The 21,537-nt window shown below is 49.2% G+C and overlaps 3 protein-coding genes across 5 annotated transcripts in view; 2 read left to right on the plus strand and 1 right to left on the minus strand.

Annotated features, from left to right (window-relative positions):
• Positions 1–8,487, plus strand: part of RAC2 (Rac family small GTPase 2) — a 206,188-nt gene extending 197,701 nt beyond the window's left edge. For both annotated transcript variants that reach the window (XM_053252410.1, XM_053252411.1), the window contains exons 6-7: positions 5,391–5,523; positions 7,874–8,487. In XM_053252410.1, coding sequence (XP_053108385.1) covers positions 5,391–5,521 — 131 coding nt within the window. In that variant the 3' untranslated portion in view covers positions 5,522–5,523; positions 7,874–8,487. The remainder of the gene's footprint in view (positions 1–5,390; positions 5,524–7,873) is intronic.
• CYTH4 (cytohesin 4) overlaps positions 1–20,038 on the minus strand; it is a 135,582-nt gene extending 115,544 nt beyond the window's left edge. The window contains exon 1 of the mRNA XM_053252396.1: positions 19,984–20,038. Within this exon, the coding sequence (XP_053108371.1) occupies positions 19,984–20,023 (40 nt within the window). The 5' untranslated portion in view covers positions 20,024–20,038. The remainder of the gene's footprint in view (positions 1–19,983) is intronic.
• SSTR3 (somatostatin receptor 3) overlaps positions 19,945–21,537 on the plus strand; it is a 30,405-nt gene continuing 28,812 nt past the window's right edge. Inside the window, exons 1-3 of one of the 2 annotated variants that reach the window (XM_053252408.1) lie at positions 19,945–20,115; positions 20,222–20,286; positions 20,407–20,589. In XM_053252408.1, coding sequence (XP_053108383.1) covers positions 20,510–20,589 — 80 coding nt within the window. In that variant the 5' untranslated portion in view covers positions 19,945–20,115; positions 20,222–20,286; positions 20,407–20,509. Of the gene's footprint in view, positions 20,116–20,151; positions 20,287–20,406; positions 20,590–21,537 lie in introns of those variants that run through there. The other variant, XM_053252409.1, reaches the window with a different exon arrangement.

Here is a 21,537-nt window from a genome sequence, read left to right on the forward strand (position 1 = left end):
GGCCAGCTCATCTGAAAAGAAAAAAGGCAGGCAGATATCAACCCTAACCCTTTCAGCTAGTTCTCCTTGCAATACTCTCATACTGAGGCTGGGCTGGGGGAACTATACCATATTCACTTACCTTCTTCCTCTTCCTTCTCCTCCTCCTCCTCCTGTTTGTTTGCTTTGCCAAACTATGAGCCTGTTTTCAGGACCATATGAGGAACATACGAACCTAGAAAGCTGCCTTCTACTAAGTCAAACCATGGGTCCATCTAGCTCAGTATTGTCTACAGAGACTGGCAGCGGCTTCTCCAAGGTTGCAGGCAGGAGTCTCTCCCAGCCTTATCTTTGAGATGCCATGCAAACACGCAGATGCTCTTCCCAGAGTGGCCCATCCCCTAAGGGGAATATCTTACTGGGCTCACATGTCTCCCATTCAAATGCAAACCAGGGTGGACCCTGCTTAACAATGGGGACAATTCATGCTTGCTACCACAAGACAAGCTCTCCTCTCATTGGCTGGAGGGGAGGCATGCTCAAACTCCCCATGCCGGACGGCCCAAGCCCCTGGTCCGATTTACTTACCCAACCCCAACATGATTAGGCTGCTGTGCAGTCTGGGAGGAAAGAAAGCATGAACTGGATCCTCCAACATCCTAAAACACACCACGCAAGCAAAGGAGAGACAGCCCTGAGTACTGCAACAGGGCTCCTCTCCCTCACCCTGCAAACTTCACGACTTTATGGGAAATATGGCCGCTAGCCACCTGGGAGGATTTTAAAAGTGGCGGTGGCACACATAACCAGAAGATGTGGTAGGGTGGGTTCTGTGTCCCTCCTACCTCATTTTTAGCCTGGGTAGAAGATCTGGGCTACCTAGGCTTGGAGCTGCTGGATCTTGAGGACCCCCAATGCCTCAGACAACCAGAGATTCCTGGGTAACCCTCCCCTACATAGGAATCTCTGGTCATGAGAACAACCCTTATGCGTACAACAAAAATAAAACATGGTAGCCTCCTCCTCACCCCACCAGTCTGCACTTTCATAGACCTTGGAGGGCTTCTGGTCCATCCCTCTGCTCATGGCACAATCTGCCCCAGCATCCCTGACAGATGTTGTAGCAAATCCTGTTGGCAAACTTACAGTGAAGGATAGCTCACCACCATGTGAAGCGGGCGATTCCATGTCCAACAGCTCTTACAGTGAGGAGATCCTTCCTAATGTCTCCCCTAAATCTGTTTCCTTGTCATTTCAATCCATTGGTCCTACTCTTGCCTTTAGAAGCAACAGAGAACAAGTCCGCTCCTCCTCTGTGTCAGCCCTTCAGATATTCGAAGATGGAGATGATATCTCCCCTCAGGCTAATCATATCCAGCTCTTCTAGCAACAGAAATACAGAAAGATGATCCAACAGTGGTCCCCTCTCTACCTTGCTGGTCTGCACTTCAGTCCCTTGTGCTACCATAGAAAGTTACTCTGGTGCAGTGTGCAGAAATGTGTGCTGTTATAGGAACTGTGCAGCTGCGCTAACACGTAGGGAGAGACAGACGGTGACAAATATTTATATGCTGCTTTTCAGCAAAAGTTTCCAAAGCAGTTTACACTGATATAAGTAAGTAAGTAAATAAGATGGATCCCTGTCCCCAAAGGGCTCACAATCTAAAAAAGAAACATAAGATAGACAACCAGCAACAGCCACTGGAGGGATGCTGTGCTGGGGGATGGATAGGGCCAGTGGCTCTCCCCCTGCTCAATAAAGAGAATCACCACTTTTTTAAAAATGCCTCTTTGCTCAGTTAGCAAGGGAAATGAATGCCCATGAACATGCATGCAATACTCTGCCCCTTTTGATGCAGTAACAGAGCTCCGGGTGGAGGACTGGCAGTATTTGTGATGGTCACATTGATATCCATCTGCCAATTTCTTTGTATAGCAGAACTCAAGAGCTTGTGATTCCCATGAAACAGTTTTCCCTTTCAAAAATATGTACACATATGGCAAGGTGAGCCCCGTGTGCAGAACTTTTCGCACACGCACACACATCTTTCACAGCAGAAACCATGCATCATACACAATGGGGGTGGATCTGCAGTTTGGTTGCCAGCTCAACGTTTCAAGCCCAAGAGGCTATATGACAACAGTGCAGTCTGCAGCAAGGGGCATCTTTCAGCATGGCCTATACACTCTTAGGCTGCAGGATAATGTATGTCTCTTACAGCAAGGGATGTCTGAAAAACCTAATCTGCAAGGGATCTATGATGGGGAAATGCAAGAGGAGAACAACATGCTGGGATGGGAGAGAGTCTAGAAGTTGTTCTGTGCCAGGCATCCATTTTTCTTTACCCTGAATATCTAGGAGAACCCCAAGGCCCAATGAGATGGATATCTCAGGCAAAAGATTAAGGCCTTCATTAAGAAGAGCAGATCTGACACATTTTAAAGAAAGCCTTTTCAACAAGCTGCCTGTGAGACAGGGCAGCAGCAAGGGTGGAGCCAGAGAGAGGTTGTTCTCATGCACAGCCTAACCCAGACTTGAGATGCTAAGCCTCAGTTAGGCTGTGTGTGAGAACCGCCAAGATCGGACCCGATCCCAGTGGGCTAGAGCCACCTAGCCTAGCTTTGTAGCCTGGCTACTAACCAAGGTTTAGGGACTGTGTGCTCCCTAAATCCGGGCTATGTACTTGTGTGCAAGCTGGGCTCCTTCCAGCCCGGCTGAACACAGAGATGGGCATCTAGAGCGCCCATCTCCTGGAGGAATCCCCCAGTGCATCGCACATGTTGCGTGGTGCATTGTGAAATCCACGCTGTTTATTGCTCTTTACCAGAGCTGCCAGGAGCAGTGTGGAGATTCATCCGTGCTGCTCTCGGCAGCACTGGTCGTGTGGGCTTGCAGTTTGCACGCCGCCCAGACTGTCAGTGGTCATCTGGGAGAAGGTAGGTTGAACCCTTCCTTCCCCGCTCCCAACCCGACTGTGTGCACGGAGAACAGCCTCAGAGAGTGCTTCTAAGACATTACAACAGATTTCCTAGAGCAGAGGTTCCAGCCTTGGGTCCCCAGATGTTGTTAGACTACAACTCCCATCATCCCCAGCCTTTGTCCATTGTGACTGGGGATGATGAGAGATGTAGTCCAACATCATCTGAGGATCCAAGGTTGAGAAGCCCTGTCTAGAGTGATTACTCTACTATCTGGGATGACGTGAAAGAACAACCAGTTTAGGAAAGTTGTGTTCAAGGCACATGCCTGGTGCCATCTAGGAAGCACTTCTCAGCAGTAGCAGACCACATGCATGGGGTGGAGGGGGCTGCTGAAAGGCAAGAGCCCTTTGCCTCTAATCATGGCAAAAGGGCTAAAGCCAGCCCTTGAGCAGTTCCACTTGCTGCCTGTTCATGTTCCTGCCAACACCCTTCCTATATAGTAGTTCTTCCGCCTGCTTCTGTGCTTCATCTGCTTCAGCTACTTTCGCTGTGAGCACCAGAACTGCTGCTACTAGTAAGCTTCCTCTTTCCTGGCCCCAGCTTTCTGTCTCCGGAACTGGCCCTTCAGATCTATCAGTTGAAACACGATGCAACCACAACTTCCTTTTCCGGCCCTGTGATCTGAGGCGAACCAAGAACGGCTGACGTTCTGCTCTAGCTCTTTCTTAGGGACCTTTTTCTTACTGCACAGGCACCCATCTTTCCTATAGCCCTATTCAGACACTGGGGCTGTTCTCATTACCCTAAACAGAGTTGCAGGAGCACCCAGCCAGGGGAAGAGGCAGGAGCAGAGGGAGGCCAGAGGCTGCCCGGGTTCTGCTACTGCCCTGGCCCACCTAGCCCCACCCCCTGCATCTGATGTCAGATGTGGGGGCATGGTTTAGCTCCCAAACAGGGCCGTGCAGCCCCATTTGGAAGCTAAATCAATCAGCGCTATGTTTGCTGAATCATGCCACCCGCATCTGAAGTCAGACATGGGGGGCATGTGGGGGCTGCAAGGTGTGGCCCCTGACGGGCAGCGGCCTGGGTTCTTTGAACCCATCTGCTCAATGGTGGCTCTGCCCCTGGGAAGAGGGCCGTGTGCACTCCCAATTGGTGGCCATGTGCTTGCAAAGATCAAGGTGGCAGTGGGGACAGTGATCATGTGCGAGCTGCGAAGGATGGCATTTCATCCACCCTCAATAAAATGCTGAGGGAGAAGGTGGATTGGCCGTGCCTGTCCTACCCAGTTCCCACATGATCATTTTTCCCTCCTCCTACCTTGGTGATTGCCCCCAGGCTGTGGAGTTCGCTCTCAGATGAGATCCACATGGCTCCCAGTCTTTCAGAGGAGATCAAATACTGTCCTTTTAAACCAGGTTTTTGGCTAATTAAAAACTCTCCTTTTAATGGTTGTTAATGGTCTGTTTTATCTTGAGGATGTTTTAATTGCAATTTTATGATTGCAGTTATTTTTAACTTGTTGTTTACCACCCTGGGGTCTTAGGATGAAGGGTGGTATAGACATGGAAATAAATGAAAATTAATAAACTGGTTTTTCCCTTCACAAAGAGCAGTTGCAAGGAGCCCAACACAGACTGGGACTGTGGCACACAAAGAGGGCAGGTTCCCACTTTCTCCCAAGTCAGTTCCTCACCAAAGACCACTCCCCAAAACAGCTAGCCTTGGGAGAAAATAGCCACTTTGGGTCTGGTTTTTGGCAGCAAAAAGACACAGCAACATAGGAACATAGGCAGCTGCCATATACTGAGTCAGACCATTGGTCCATCCAGCTCAGTATTGTCTTCATAGACTGGCAGTGGCTTCTCCAAGGTTGCAGGCAGGAGTCTCTCTCAGCTCTATCTTAGAGATGCTAAGGAGGGAACCTGGAACCTTCTTCATGCAGATGTTCTGCCCAAAGCGGCCCCATCCCCTAAGGGGAATCTCTTACAGTGCTCACACAGGTAGTCTCCCATTCATATGCAACCAGGGTGGACCCTGCTTACCAAAGGGGACAAGTCATGCTTGCTACCACAAGACCAGCTTAACTTCCCCTTCCCATGTTCCAGTCTGCATCATGGACCCCTTTACAACTGCTTGTTATGAAAGAGGAGACACTCCCAGTTTTATGTAACATTTGGCCCTGGGTTACAGGATATCTACCTCTTCCAGGCTGCCACGTAGGCATGTGTGAAGAATTCTCAGCAGCACGGCCTGCTGCTCTAGACAAGACATTGTGGCAACTGGCAAGAAGGGTCCCACCCAGTGTTCCCTGTAACAGGGATTCCCAGATGTTGACTACAATTCCCAGAATCCTCAGCCAAAGGTCATTGCAGCTGGGGATTCTGGGAGCTGTAGTCAACAACATCTGAAAAACCCCTGTTACAGAGAAAACTGGCCCCACACCCCTGCTGCCTGTTTCTCAAAGTGACGGCTTCTTGTACTTGCAGATGCAGTGAAATACCTTGAATGCTCAGCACTGACTCAGCGTGGCCTGAAAACAGTGTTTGATGAGGCAATCCGGGCGGTTCTCTGTCCACAACCCACAAAGACCAAGAAAAAGGCATGCAGCATCCTATAAAGGTAAGTGGCAAAGGGCTTCTGCCTTGCTACTGAGCCTGAAATTGGTCCATGTGAATATGATTCATGACTACATAATACTAGACCAGAAGCGTAGGGAGGCTGGTGGCAGCCCATGTGCGGCCACTACCGCGGCCCCCTGGCCCTGCCCCCTGCATCTGACATCAGACACGAGGGCGTGGTCTCCCTCCCAAATGGGGCTGCATTGCCCCACTTGGAAGGGAGATCAGCCCGCACTGCATTGGTCAGCGTGGGCCGGAGCAACTATCCCCGCCTTAAAGGCAAGGAGAGCTGTTCCAGCCACACTGTCAATGCAGCACAGGCCGATCTCCCTCTCAAACAGGCCGCATGGCCCCGTTTTGAAGGGAGATTGATCGGCCCCGCTGCATCGGCAGCGAGACCAGGAGTAGCTCTCCCTGCCTTTAAGGCAAGGGAGAGTCACTCCGGCCGCACTACCAATACAGTATGGGCTGATTTCAGTTCCAAATTGGGCCATAATCCACCCCCCGTGTTTGACGTTGGAAGCGGGGTGTGTGTGTCTGGGGCCGCACCCGGGGCCCCTGATTGGTGGTAGCCCAGGTTCTTTGCACCCATTTGCCCAATGGTGGCTCCGCCCCTGAACTAGGTAACTCCATTCTAAAGGTAGCTCCTCCTCAACTCCAACGCTAGTGGATTTCTCTTCCTGCTGTGCCGTTTGCCCCTGACACCCGTTTTTACCACTGTGCTGCTTTTGCAACTCAAACCTTTTGAGTCTGCTTCACAGGGTGCCTTCCATCGGCTTTGGAAGAGCTGCTCTGGCGGAAAAGCTCCAGAATTAGAGGTCTGAAAAGTGATCATTCGAACAGGTTAGCTGAGGGCCAATTCACATGATCAAATGGGCAAAGTGCAAACATGGATTGAGTGGCTCTGGGCAGAGTTTAAAACTGTGGCTGGGGATGATGGGAGTTGAAGTCCAGTGATGTCTAGGCATCCAAATTTGAGTACCCCCTGCCACAGACCACACTTAGCAGACTGTTCTATTGCTTGCCCTCAGCAAAAGGGGCAGAGGAAATTTCCTTTCAGTGTCTTTAGGAACACAGGAAGCTGCCTTATACTTAGTTAGACCATTGGTCTGTCTAGCTCAGTATTGTCTACACAGACTGGCAGCGGCTTCTCCAAAGTTGCAGGCCGGAGTCTCTCTCAGCCTTATCCGGAGATGCCAGGGAGGGAACTTGGAACCTTCAGCATGCAAGCATGCAGGTGCTCTTCCCTGAGCAGCCTCATCCCCTGAGGGGTATATCTTACAGTGCTCACACTGGTAGTCTCCCATTCAAATGCAAGCCAGGGTTGATTCTGCTTAGCAAAGTGGACAAGTCATGCTTGCTGCCACAAGACCAGCACTCCCCTCCCCCTTTCCAAAAGTGTGAAGCATGAGGAATAGACTGCTGGGAGCACTGCAGAACTCCTAGTGAACACCCTCACCATTGTTTCCAATATTGGCAGCAAGCATTTCTCTCTGAGCATTTGCAAACTTCTTTCAGAGGCTGTTCTCACGATGGGGGGAAACCAGAGCCCAGCCCAGTTTCCCCCCATTGTGAGAACCACCAGGCTCGCAGGCAAGGCCAGTGGTACAATTGCAGCTAGCCTGCCTAAGTAGCCCCTCCCCTAAAATGGGGTTAGCAGAGTGAAGGCTCCACTAACCCCATTTTCCCAATCATGAGACGCCGTGGCGCAGCTCCGCGACTTCCTGACCAGGAGGCTACATCAAGCCTCCCGGCCTCAGGGTCTCCCCAGAATACCCTGCACACTTGCCCGGGGCATCTTGGGACTTCCGGGGGCCGGGCGGCCCCCAGTCCCCGTCGCCCCTACCGGCTCCGTGATGGAGCTAGTAATCATGTGGGCGGCTGATCTGGCTACCCAGGACAGGCTCCGTGCTCATCTTCTGGGAGAGCGGGTTAAGCCCACTCTCCCTGCAGAAGCCCTGCAGGCTCTCCACACCGATCATGTGGAGAGCCTCATAGTCTCAACGATTGAGAATCCCACTTCCTAGAAGCCAGCCTTAGTTTGGCTTCTGGGCAGACACATGCGTCGTGAAACCTTTTTGCAGGCACACAAAAAGAGAAAGGAAAGTGGCTTGTAAGCTTTATTGCTTGATTTATTTTTTTTTGCCAGAGCAGCAAGCAGGGGTTCAGTGAACCCCACGGATTGTGAAAGGAGCTTCTACTAACTGCACGTCTCCAGCCTTCTCTCCTCTAAACCAGTCTTGACTTTGTAAAGGCTGCCTAGGACTACTCACTCCTCAAGGAAGGAGGCTTGTTGTGAACGGATCATTGTGAACAACAGTACGGACTGACTTTCTTTGTTTGCTACGCAGGCTCCTCCCCTTTCCCTATGGATTGGTCTTTTCTCTGGGCTTTGCTGATGGGACAGAGACTGAAGATGTCATCAGCACCAGCTAGACTCTTCTCCTGTACTTCTGAGTGACCTCTCTTGCCCTCACCATTAATCATTGTATATCAAATAAAATTCATAGCATCTCCATTTGGGAAAAGTCCCTGAAGCCAAAGTAGGGTGGCTTGCCTCTCTGCCAACTCCCTTGTTCAGTTTCTCCCCCAAGTGACAAACTGCTGTTTTCTTCACACTCATATACTTGACATCAGCTTCTCCCCGTAGCTTGGGAAGGGTCACCTCCAAGGCTTTCCATTCCAGAGATCTCTGTTCCCTGATCAGGCAAAGCTTTAAGGCAAAACCTGTAACAATACCATCGTTCAGACCAAGTAAAATATCAAGAAGTCACTGGCCAATTTTTGAGTTCTCCAGAACTCTTCAGAACAGAATTCTCCCACCCGCTTTTGTCCTGATGAAGAGCTCTGCAGAATTCAAAAACTGGCTGGCGATTTCTTGATATTTCTGTTGGTCCTCATAAAGGTATAGCCCTACTTTGGCTTTTGCAGAGCAAATAGGACTCAATAAACTCCGTTCCTGCCACTCTTGTCTTGTGCTGCTTTTGTAGAACTTTGATAGGACGATGGGTTTAGGGCTGGGTTGCTTCACTGATTCTAAATTGGCTGTGCACCTAGAAAAACCACACATAATAGGGTGGTTCTCACAAAACACATTGACTACTACAAGGGCACTATATTTGGGTAGGAGAAGCCTCCTGGGCATACTCCCGATTGGCCATTGTGAGAATCCTACCGGGGGGTGGGGGGAATGCTGGTCTGCGAGCTGGGTATGGAGGCGGGAGATGCGGGGAGTCCTTTCCCTCCACCCAACCTCTGGAGCAGAGTACAAGTTCTGGACTCACTGTTGCTGCCTCCAAATTCTCCAGTATAGAACAGTTCTACAAATTGCCCTATATTTAGGTTGTGGGCATTGGGAAAGGCCTGAGGAAGCACCTTATTGTGGGGTTCCTAGGAATGTCATCTGAGAGGCTTTCTTGCTCTCGTGCTATGGTGCATGAACTGATCTCACAGAGATAAATGAACATTCAAGGCACATCCACCAAGGATGTCACTATAACTGAGCGAAAGGGTTCAAAGAACACGGGCCACCAGCTCCTGAGGGCCCTCCAGCTCCATACCTCCCTATTTTCTTCATGATCTCTCTCACTCTGGGGGGCTGCCAGAGAGAGGGATGAACACGGGCCCCCTCTCCCCTAGCTATGCCCCTGACATCCACATTCCACACCTAAACGGGATTTAAACTTGCTTACCTGTCATGGCTCTCTTGTCCCCCTGCCAATACCAGGATTAGTACTAGCTGCAAGTTTTATGACAGCGCTGAGAATTCTTCATTAGCCACTGCCCCACCCAAGGTGAGTAACAGGTCCTTATGGGCCAGCAGTAAGCCTGACTTGCCACACAGACTGCTCTGTGACACAGACGTGAGTGGAAGGACCTGCAACAGTTTCTGTGGGACGGGAGGCTTGTGTGTGTGTATGTGGGGTGTGTGTGAGGGGGGTGTTTTACTTATATGCAAGATTGCTTTATAACAGCAAGTCTCCATTTTTATACCGAGGCTCTTCTCTGCCTGAGAAATGATGTCTCAGGAACCCATCATTGCTGACCCCGGTGGCTGGGTTGACAATTAGTGAACCTGCATCACTGTTAGTACTGGAGGCGCTCTGAACGCAGAAAGCAGACCTTCTCCTTGCGACTGCTTCTGCTGGCTAGAATCCTCTATGACAGTGTTCTTCATTGTTAGGCCTGGGGGGCCAGTGGCAGCCCCCACCAACCCTGAGTGGGGCCTTTTGCCTGATTGTTTATTGGACCTGAGCTCTTAAAGAGGTCTCCATCTCTCTTAAGGGTCCTCCCAGCATGAGAAAAGTATCGTACTGTGCAGAGGCCAGCACAGGGAGAAATGAAATAGTGGAGATCACTGCTCGAGGGTAACAATACCTGCTGGGAATGGCTCTAGCAGATTCCTACATGGAGCATGGCGGGCCGGGGGGGGGAGCATTGGAACAGGAGGACTCCAGGGTCCCTTGCAGCTCTTCCATTCTGTGATTCTTTCTCCACTCCGATTCCAGTCTCATACACTAATCCACATACAAGGAGCAGGAGACAAAAAAGGGAAAGCTGGAAAGAGCAAGGAGGAGAGGGAATGAGTCACCCGTCAGGATTAATAGCCTACGGGTTGCTAAAATAAAACTGATGAGAGCTGTCCCTGTGGCGCAATAGAATTGGCAGCTACTGGCACCTGTATCACTGACTCATTACAGGGACTCCCAGAGCACTGGATGCTGCTAAAGGCCAGGAGGGTGGAGTGGAATTATGTGACATCTCCCCAAAGGCACCAATGGGTTTTTAAAATTATATATATAGCAGTCCCACTTGCTTTGTTACACAGCTGTGCATACAAGATCCAGTGCAATAGCAATGACCCAGAAGAAGAAGGAAACACACACACACACAGAGGCATTCTTACCCCCGGACCTTGGGGCCCCAGTCAATGGTCTCCAAGGTCTGAGGAGGGCCTCCAAAGACCTGGGGGCATTATTTTTTGGCTCTTTTTGGACTGTGTGTGAATGTGTGTTCTGTGCTGGGAGGGACAGATTCCCTTACTGTGTGCTTCTGCAGTGTTTTTCAAGGCAGAGTTGGAAACTGCATTGCAAATTGCAATGCAAAACTGGTGTGCATGTACTCTGTGTGAGTGCAGCTTGTTCTGGACGTATGGGATAATGGGGAAACTCATAACACCCAATTGTTCCCCATGGGTAGCACCTAGGGACACCAAAATGGGTTGGTTGGTAGGGTATGATGAGCGCTACCTACCACCGATGGGGTAAATCCTATGGGGGGTTGGGGGAAAGTTTGAAACTTTGTTTTAAAAAATTGCCTGCTTGCCCATTTCTTTTGTGGGTTGGGTGGTAGGGAGCACCCATCATGCCCTACCACCCAACCCACTTTGGTGTCCCTAGGAGCTATTCATGGAGAAAAATGCAGTGTTTCAAGTTTCCCCATTGTTCCCTACGGTCAGAACACTCAAACATTTCAATGTTGTTTCATCTAAATAGCTGGCTCAACCATTGTTTTCAGTGAAATGTTTCAGCCATTTGCATTTTGTTTTGAGCTCGAAACAGAATGCAAAATCAATTTTGTACACAGCCCTAATGGACTGCATCACTTGAGAATAATTCTATGACACCACTGCATCATTTAAGAATAAATGCATGTCCCATTCGCTGGGGCAAAAGTGATGTATTCAGTAAGATGATGATGATGATGATGATGATGATGAATAATTTTACATTTATATCCCACTCTTCCTCCAAGGAGCCCAGAGCGGTGTACTACATACTTGAGTTTCTCCTCACAACAACCCTGTGAAGTAGGTTAGGCTGAGAGAGAAGTGAGTGGCCCAGAGTCACCCAGCTAGTATCATGGCTGAATGGGGATTTGAACTTGGGTCTCCCCAGTCCTCGTCCAGCACTCTAACCACTGCACCACGCTGGCTCTTTTAACTGTGAACAAAAATGGCTTTGGGAAATGAGAGCATAACATTACCTATGTATTTAAAATAGTTATATCCCACTTCTCCACCTTGTTTTCTGAAGCAACTCAAGAAAGCCTAAAGGAAAACAACATCAACAGCAATAATATACACACCACTTTAAGAAATTAAAAATTAAAACAGCAGCAGCAAATCCAACTTAAAACAGTACCCTAATCGAAAGCTAAAACCCATTGAGGCTATCCCCATGATCCATGGAAAGTGGACTAAGGGAGCTTAGCTTGCTTCCCATTGATCGTGGGAACCGCTGGATTCGTCGGCAAGCCCAGTACTCCCAAGGTGGCTAGCCCACCTAAAACACCCTCCCCTTAAACAAGGTTAATGGAGCAAATGGAGCGAATGCTCTATTAACCTCATTTTGTTGCTCATGCGTCACTGCAGCATGGCCTCGGGGGTCTCTCCAGGATGCCCCCCACGCTTGCGCGGGGCATCCTGGAACTTCCAGGGGCCGGCTGGCCCCCGATCCCCGCCACCCCTGCCGGCCCCATGACGGAACTGGCAATCATGTGGGCGGCCAATCCGGCTGTCCAGGGCAATGGAAAGGATCGTCTGCAGGGAGAGTGGGCTAAGCCCATTCTCCCCCGCAGACTTGACAAAAGCTCTTCTCATGGATCGTGAGAAGAGCTTCATTAAATGCCTGGGAAGACAGCAGCTTCTTTTGTGGATCTCAGAATGTTATCAAAGAGGGCTCAGAACTAATGGAAGGGGAAGAGTATACCACAAAGGAAGCGCCAGCACTGCAAAGGTCCTACCTTTCCTTCTCACCCCCTTCATGTCAGAAGGGTCCTTTGTCACCACAAATTTCTGTAACTTAAGGTAGTCTCTGGATGCAGACTATATGAAAAGGACCATAGGGAGGTGCCTCCTATCATCTCCTCCTATGATAGGAGAATGGCTCCTGTATTAGTCCATCTAGCTCAGTACTGTCTGCACTGCCTGGCAGTGGTTCTCCAAGGTTTCAGGCAGGAGTCTCTCCCAGCCTGACCTGGATTGAGCCTGGGACCTTCTGCATGCAGAGCAGATGTTCTACCACTGAGAGAGGAGAGCTGGTCTTGGAGAGGAGAGCTGGTCTTGTGGTAGCAAGCATGACTTGTCCCCATAGCTAAGCAGGGTCTGCCCTGGTTGCATCTGAATGGGAGACTTGATGTGTGAGCACTGCAAGATATTCCCCTCAGGGGATGAAGCCGCTCTGGGAAGAGCAGAAGGTTTCAAGTTCCCTCCCTGGCAGCATCTCCAAGATAGGGCTGAGAGAGATTCCTGCCTGCAACCTTGGAGAAGCTGCTGCCAGTCTGTGAAGACAATACTGAGCTAGATAGACCAATGGTCTGACTCAGTATATGGCAGTTTCCTATGTTCCTATGTTCACTGAATGATGGCCCCACCCCAGCTCCATTTATGATATCCACTAATTTGTCCTGGACATTTGAGCAAGAAACCAAAAAACTCACACCTTTTGAATCCAATCTGCCTCCCTTGGTGTTCCAATGTTGCTTGGGGTGCTGCTGCTCATTTTATTTATTTGTTTGTTTGATTTATAGACCACACTTCCAAAAATGGCTCAGGGTGGTGATTTATATCTATGTAAACCGCTTTGGGAACTTCTGTTGAAAAGTGGTATATAAATATTTGTCATGTTCGTATTCATGAGGTTGGGGTTGACTCTCTATGTTTGCTGCACCAGAAACCTGTTGCAGCACTTACTGGCAAAAAAAAAAAAAAAAAAGAACAAGGCCTATGACCTCAGGGTCAATAGCTACTGCCACTGCTGCTCGTCTGATGTCAGGCTGCAGCAATGGTAGAATAGCAGCAGTTGTGTCTTTTGCCCGAGTGATGATGCCCTTCTGTATCATCTAGTACATTCAGGTTAGCACACGGTGACAGCAACACGCAGCATGTGGCCTTTGGGATGTATCGTGGATGTATGTGGGGGCGTTAATGCTGGTTGCATACCAAAGCTGGTTGCATGCCAGTACACAACAGAAGCAAGAGATCTGCTTCACGCTGAGAGTTAGTTGAGCACACATCAGGCAGACTCAGCCAAGTCGTGAGCGGGCTTCGCAGTACATATTGGGTGAGACTGGTGGGATTGTGCAGATGTCTACATTGGAATCCAGCTAGAAGCAGCCGGCCCATACACATCATCTCTAGTTCACATCAAAACCCTTCCACTTGGAGCAGCAGTCATGGAAGATGAAGAAGTGGCCTTAGTGCCAAAGGACTCAAATGGTTACACAGCCATGGTTCCCAACCTGGGTGCCTCCAGATGTTGCCGAACTACAGTGCCCATCATCTCTAGCTACAATTTATTGTGGCTAGGTATGCTGGGAGTTGTAGTTCAGCAGCATCTGGAAGAACCCAGGTTGAGGGTTACAGTGTGAGCAGGTAAATTTAAGCAGTGTGGATCGCAACATCAAGGGGCTGTTCACATGACCAGGCAGGCAGGGCAGTGGGCGGGTGTGGGGGAAGGCTGGTTGTACTCACCTTCTCCCCAGATGAGCATTGGTTGTTCCTGGGAGTGCAGATTGTGCTCCCAGATCATCTGTGCTGCACCCTGGCCTCCAGGAATCCCACAATGCATGGTGCGACACATGCAATGAATTGGGGCTTCCCCCAGATAGGCACTCTAGGCACTGATCTTTATGTGCAGTCGGGCTGAAAGCAGCCTGTTCTCACACACAAGCAGATAGCCCAGGTTAAGGGAGCACTCATTCCCTTAACCTTGGCTAACAGCCAGGCTGAAAAGCTGGGCTAGGCGGTGCTGCCCTGCTGGGATCGGGCCCAGTCCCGTCGATTCTTACGCACAGCCTAACCTAGGCTGGGCTTCTCTAGCCTGGGTTAGGCTGCATGTGAGAACAGCCTCTAGGCCTTTCTCAGGCTTGTCTTTCTGACTTTAAATGAGAAGGGGAAGCTAACCAGTACTGAGCTGTAATGGCTCCATATTTGCAGGGTGTGTGAAATTAGGAAGCTGTTTTGAGAGGAAAGCTGGTCTTGAGAGGAGAGCTGGTCTTGTGGTAGCAAGCATGACTTGTCCACTTAGCTAAGCAGGGTCCACCCTGGTTGCATCTGAATGGGAGACTAGAAGTATGAGCACTGTAAGATATTCCCCTCAGGGGATGGAGCTGCTCTGGGAAGAGCAGAAGGTTCCAAGTTCCCTCCTTGGCTTCTCCAAGATAGGGCTGAGAAAGATTCCTGCCTGCAACCTTGAAGAAGCCGCTGCCAGTCTGTGAAGACAACAACTGACCTAGATAGACCAATGGTCTGACTCAGTATATGGCAGCTTCCTATGTTCCTATGGGGATTTGGATGGGAGACGGGAAACAGGACAAAGGTGTTGGGTTTGGACCAAGAAGAGCTGGATGAAAGGGTGAATATACTCTTGGTGCAACAGCCCTTCTGGGACTCCTGGCTGCTGGTTGACTTTTCTCTCTCTCACCCAGAACTCCCTAAAGTGAGGGCAGAAAGCACTGCCCTCAATTTGGCTTCGGAATGATGCTACTACAACTTCAGAATGATTATATGTTCTGCCATCACTCTAGGGGATTCTGGGAGGGGGGAAATGGCAGCCACCAGCCACTGGGAGTCCCGGAACTGCAATAGCTGCCAGAACCTTCAAATAATAAGTAACATCAGCAGCACAACAGGTATGTTGGGAAGGGGGTTTCAAGAAAGCCTCCTGCCCAGAGCCCCCAAATTTCATCCAACATTCTTTTAAAAGAACTTTGGCTCACTCTAAAGTTTAAAATAATTTCCAGCTTATTAAGAATATGGAGAGGAGAGCTAGTCTTGTGGTAGTAAACATGACTTGTCCCCTTAGCTAAGCAGGGTCCACCCTGGTTGCATATGAATGGGAGACGAGAAGTGTGAGCACTGTAAGCAGGGGCGTAGCTATCATTGAGTGAAAGGGTTCCAAAAACACAGGCCCCCAGCTCCTGAGGGCCCTCCAGCTCCATCTCTCTCTATTTTCTTCATTATCTCCCTCACTCTGGGGCGTCAGAGAGAGGGATGAACACAGGACCCCTCTCCCCTAGCTACGCCCCTGACTGTAAGATATTCCCCTTGGGGGATGGAGCTGCTCTGGGAAGAGCAGAAGGTTTCAAGTTCCCTCCCAGGCATCTCCATGATAGGGCTGAGAGAGATTCCTGCCTGCAACCTTGGAGAAGCCGCTGCCAGTCTGTGAAGACAATACTGAGCTAGATGGACTAATGGTCTGACTCAGTATATGGCAGCTTCCTATGTTCCTTTGGATGGTTAGTTTTACCCTGCTGATGAAGTGTTTGCTGCACAGGTAAGTATTACAGCAGCAGAGACCAAACAAACAGAGAGAACACTGGGAAGCTATTCATCCACATGGAATTGCAGATCTGTCCTCAGAAATCTGAGTTTGACCCCTAGGTTCTACTGATGAGGGTGAGAAGTGGCAGTTTAACAGGCTCTCAGCTGCTGAGTGACAGGGGAGTGTGCATTGTGATTGCAGCAAGTAAACACTCGAGTGAAAGAGGTGGGGAAGGGAGCAGGAGGCGAAGGCCACATTTGGAGTGGGAGACAGAAGCAGAAGGCAGAGAATGCGGCTGTGGTTGATCTCTAGGTAAATGACGGTGGGGCATAGAAATGCAGCCTTTGGGGAAGAACACAAATCAAGCTGAGAAACTGGAAGATCCTGCTTACCTGTTGTATCCTTCAAAGGTACTTAGCAGATGCACAGAGTAAGCATCGCTCTGCAGTAACTGGGATGCCCAGATGCATAGGAATGTAGGCAGTTGCCTTATACCGAGTCAGACCCATTGGCCTATCTAGCTTGGTGTTATCTACACAGACTGGCAGCAGCTTCTCCGACATTGCAGACAGGAATCTCATTCAGCCCTCTCTTGGAGATGCCAGGGAGGGATCTTGGAACCTTCTGCAGGCAAGCAAGCAGCTGCTCTTCCCAGTGCAGCCCCATCCTCTAAGGGGAGTATCTTACAGTGCCCACAGATGCAGTCTCCCATTCAAATGCAAACCAGGAAGGACCCTGCTTAGCAAAGGTGACAATTCGTGCTTGCTACCACAAGATCAGCTCTCCATGTGTAGTCTGACAGCTGGATCATACTGCTATAGACTCCATCCTGGAAAGCTGAACACCACAAAATGAGTGACTTAGAGGCCTGCCTAAACTCCTTGGGACAGGGATCATTTCTCTGTCACCTTGTGATAGCTATGTTTTAAGAACATAAGAACAGCCCTGCTGGATCAGGCCCAAAGCCTATCTAGTCTAGCATCCTGTTTCACCCAGTGGCCCACCAGATTGTGATTGCAGCAAGTAAACACTGTGGGAAGCCCACAGGCAAGAGATGAAGGCATGCCCTCTCTCCTGCTGTTGCTCCCCTGAAACTGGTATTGAGAGACATCTTGCCTCTGAGGCTGGAGGTAGCCTATAACCACCAGACTAATAGCCATTGATCGACCTGTCATCCATGAATTTTGCTCCAGTTCAGTTCCGTCTTCATTCATTTGATTTATATACCGCCCTTCCAAAAATGGTTCTTCAAGATATTGCCATTGAAGAGCAACTGTATAGAACAGGCACATCTCCATTTTTGAAGCTCCATACACACAGACTACCAGAAGAGGAGGAGACTAACCATGTGTGAGGAGGACATTCGTAGAAGAAGGGATGAAAAGGCTAAAGTAGATTTGCACATGATACAGACAAGACTTATGACCATGTATGTCTGGGGAGAGGGGTCTTTAAAACCTTGCCTTTCAAGCTGAATATATTATTTATTTATTCGGTTTCTATGTGAGAAGTAAACCTCAGAACCGGAAGCAGTTTCCTGCACCAAGCAAGGGGTTGGACGAGAAGACCTTCAAGGTCTCTCTAGCTCTAAAATTCAATGACTCTATGCACCTTTTCACCAGTGACTTTTTGGTGCCCCATCACACATGACAGTAAAACCAGGTACATATTACAATGTTAACATGGAGTGATTCTATCTGTAACATGTGAGGGTACCCCCAAACGGTTTTGTTTTTTCAGCATGGGTTCGTCACAGATATACACTGCAGAGGCCCAGGACTGATCATGGCTCCACAGAGCACATTTTCATGGTGCAAACATGGTGGGGAAAAGACCAGTAGTGCAGCAGGGAAATGACTTGCCTATAAAGCAAGAGGTTGCTGGTTCGAATCCCTGCTGGTATGTTTCTCAGACTATGAGAAAAACACCTATATCGGGCAGTAGCGATATAGGAAGATGTTGAAAGGCATCATCTCATACTGTGTGGGAGATGGCAATGGTAAACCCCTCCCCATACTGTACCAAAGACAACCACAGGGCTCTGTGGGTGCCAGGAGATGACACTGACTCGACGGCACAACTTTACCTTTACTTTAATCATTACTGTTGATATTCCTATACCACTTTTCATTTAAAAAAAAAAAAAAAGTTCTCAAAGCAGTTTACATTGAAAAAGAAATAAGATGTCTCCCTGTCTCCAAAGGGCTCACAATCTAAAAAGACACGTAAGGGAGACACCAGCAACAGCCACTGGAGGGATGCTGTGCTGGGGCTGGATAGAGATAGTTGCTCTGCCCCTGCTAAATATAATAGAGAGTCATGACTTTAAAAGGTGCCTCTTTCTTCAGTTAGCAGAGACAGCACGTCACATGTTATGGGTTTAAAAAACAACACCCCCCTTTCAAGCCCTTAATGGTTTGGGCCCTGGATACCTGAGGACTGTCTGCTCCCAAGGGTGTCTGCCCCTTGATGAGGTCAGTGGAAGGGGCTATGCTCCATGTGCTGACAATGAGGGAGGCTTGGCTATCGTGCATGCGGGACAGGGCCTTCTCAGTCATTGCCCCCAGACTTTGGAATGCTCTCTTGGTGGGCATCCACTCCTCAGTCTCCAGCACTCAGTTTTTAGAAAACAAGTGACATCTTAGCTTTTTATCCAGGCTTTTATATGAGTGTGGTTTTTGTTGCTGTTGCTCTGTATTATATGGTCCTATTATGTATGTCTTTTTAATTAGATTAATTAAATAAATAACTTTTAATTAGAATTGTATTTTTATATTCCAATTTAATGTTTTTATTGTGTAACTTTTATAGTCTTATATTGTTTTAAATGTTTTGTAAACCACCTTGAGATTGTTTTAAAGAAAAATTTAACAATAATTTTTTTAAAAAAAGGAAATGGGATGTAACCGGAACTTTAACTATGTGTCCATTCCCATAGCCCTTAGACTGGGGTGGGTTAACTGGGAATGTTGTTGATGCAGGATTTAACACATTATGTGTTAAATCTACTAACCTGTGGAACTCACGGTCACAAGATGGAGTGATGTTCACTAGCTTAGATGGATTTAAAAGGGGATTTTATAAATTCATGGAAGACAGACTGTCAGTAGCTCTTAGGAAAGAAATCTCCAAGTTTGATACCAATTTATCTCAGAGTACTAGAAGAAACATTAGGAACGTCTGCCATCTTTACACCCTGCGTGTGAGTTTCCAGAGACGTCTGCTTGTCCTTTCCTGTAAACAGAAACCAGGGCAGGGCAGGATTTGGTCTGATCCAACAAGACATTTGTTATAGAACAGAAAGTGAAGGGGGGTATTTTGGAAATCAACGGTACATGAATTCTAGCCAGAGACTATCATGATTATTTCTCCAGTGGCAGACACCGAAAATACAAAGTATTTGCATTAAGGGTCACCTGTGGAAACAGCCCCAGGCTCAGACATACATAAACAAGTTGCATAACACACACCAAATTCGTCAAGGCCAAACCCAATCTGTGAGGCAACGAGCGCCCAGCTATGATGGAGCGGAGGAGGTGCACCGAGGGCGAAGTTGACAGGCATCTGCAGGCAAAGTCTGCCAAACTTCCAAGGAGCCGCCAGTCCCATGCCCAGCTATTGTCGCGGTGGCTGCTCAGCTCTACCTCCAGACAGCCTTCCCTCGCCTGCGCTCCAGGAACATACACCGAGCTGGTCTCCGCGGTGCTCCCTTCTCCTCCTCTCCACTCTCACCTCTTTCCTTCTCCCCTTCCTGCTTGCACTCTCCTCTGTCACCGTTTGCGCTCTCACCCCCGCGCCTCATTCCCTCCTTCCCTCCCTCTCATTGTCTGTCTCCCTCCCTCTCTCTCTCCTGCTTTCTCTCCATCATAATCACTGTGTCACTCCCCCTCATCCCTTTCCCCCCATCCCCTCTCTCTCTCCCTTAACCATTCATTCCTCTCTCTCCCGCTCCTGATCGCCCCATCTCTTCTCCCGGCTGCTCCCCTGCTGAAGCCCCTTCCCGATTGGCTGGTGCCACCATTCCCAGGAGTACCTGACACCGAGCTTGATCTACCTAACCCTGTGAGGCAAGCCCTTCACTTCAGCAGCAGGAGGAGACAGAGCGGCGGGCGCGGGGTGGCGTGGCGGGGGGGGGGGGGCGGGGGAGTGCAGCCCGGGCTGCACTCAGCAATGCTAGCAGAGAGCCTGCTGCTTACCTGCTGCAGGAGCCTTGGAGACCAGGTGGGAGAGCCTCATCAGCGAGCAGAGGTGTGAGCACAGGGGGCCCAAGGAAGGAAGGAAGGATGCCACCCCGGGAGCAGCAACAGAAGAGGGAGGCAGACAGCCAGGTATCTCCAGGGGAGAAGAAACTATCTAAGGCAGCATTTCGGTTCCATAGCAAATACTCTGGATTCTGCCTCACCCAGGGATTCATTTCTATTTTTTGTTTTAAAGAGGAAGGAATAAGAATAAGAAACCTTCTCCCAGGGAGTGAAAGAAAATATCCACTCCTTTGATGCGTAAGTATCAGGCAAGCCTGCCCCACCTTCCTGGCTATTCCCCCAAATTCTATTGCATGCAAAAGTTTACTTTGGCATTCTGCTGCATTATCCCTCCCCGCACCCTCCCCTCTGCACTAGCTAGTCTCCTGGAGAGATGCAGGGTTTTTAAAGACATGCATCACCCAGAAGAGAAACGGAGCCCTGAATCAAGGTGGGGAGGAGAGGCAGCTGGCATGATCGGATGGGCTGGGTGGAAGAGCTGCCTGAAGACAAGGCAGAAGTGGAAATGGAGTTTCTCACGATTTTGCCGCTGGCTCCCAGGTCTGTTTGCTGCACCTGTTGCCTTCCACGTCAGACTTCACTTCCAATCTGCAACTATTTGCTCCAGGGAAAGTTCCACTGACTTTAACAGCTGTAGGGTAACTGGGATGTGGATTGCAGTCTTGAATTGTAAACCCTTTGGGGCAGAGACTAATTGTACGGATTGCCATGACCTGGTGTCTGTCTGCCGCTGGGACTTCTTAGCACGACTCCAATAATTACAGAGGTGGAAGAGTACCAGTATGGGTGCTTTCACCGGCACAAGGAGTGATGGGCAGTGTAGAAGGGGTAATGACCCCAACATGCGGAGTTGGGGCATGGATTACGGGACATGCAGAGGGCCAGGTTCAGTCTCTGGCATCTTCAGGTAGGGCTGGGAAAGAGAGCTGCTGCCAGCCAGTGTAGACTAGCTGCTGAGCTGCTGCCAGCCAGTGTAGAGCTAGAGGGGCCAAAGGTCTGATTCCATATGAGGCCTCCCCCTAGGTTCCTATGATGCTTTAAACAAGGTCCTCCAAAAGGTTATCAATCTGTGCCTCCATCTTAAAACACATGTATGCACATGTGAACCCTTTTGCATTCTTTGGAAGTCTTTGATTGTGCTTGGAGCGTGTTATCAGCATATTGGCTCTTAATTTAATCTAGACTGATTACTGGGCTGGTACAACTCTTAATTGGTTTTTTTTCTCTCCCCAGTCTTAATGCTAGGCAACGTTAAATAAACAAATCTATGTATTTAAATGAAGACCAGCACTTTCTCCTCTGGGAGAGATGGCATTTTTAGGAATTCTTAGATGGATCATTTCCTTTCCTGGGCAGTGAGTGTTATGCTGACAAAATGGTAAGGAGGGACTTAATTTCCAAAAGGACTTGTTTTGAATTGATATACAAAATGGAGTCCGATAAATGAACACACAGACTTACAATTCTTAAGCATGTGCATATCTACAG

This window comes from Hemicordylus capensis, chromosome 5 (genome assembly GCF_027244095.1).
Source record: "Hemicordylus capensis ecotype Gifberg chromosome 5, rHemCap1.1.pri, whole genome shotgun sequence".
NCBI classification, from domain to species: Eukaryota; Metazoa; Chordata; class Lepidosauria; order Squamata; family Cordylidae; genus Hemicordylus; species Hemicordylus capensis.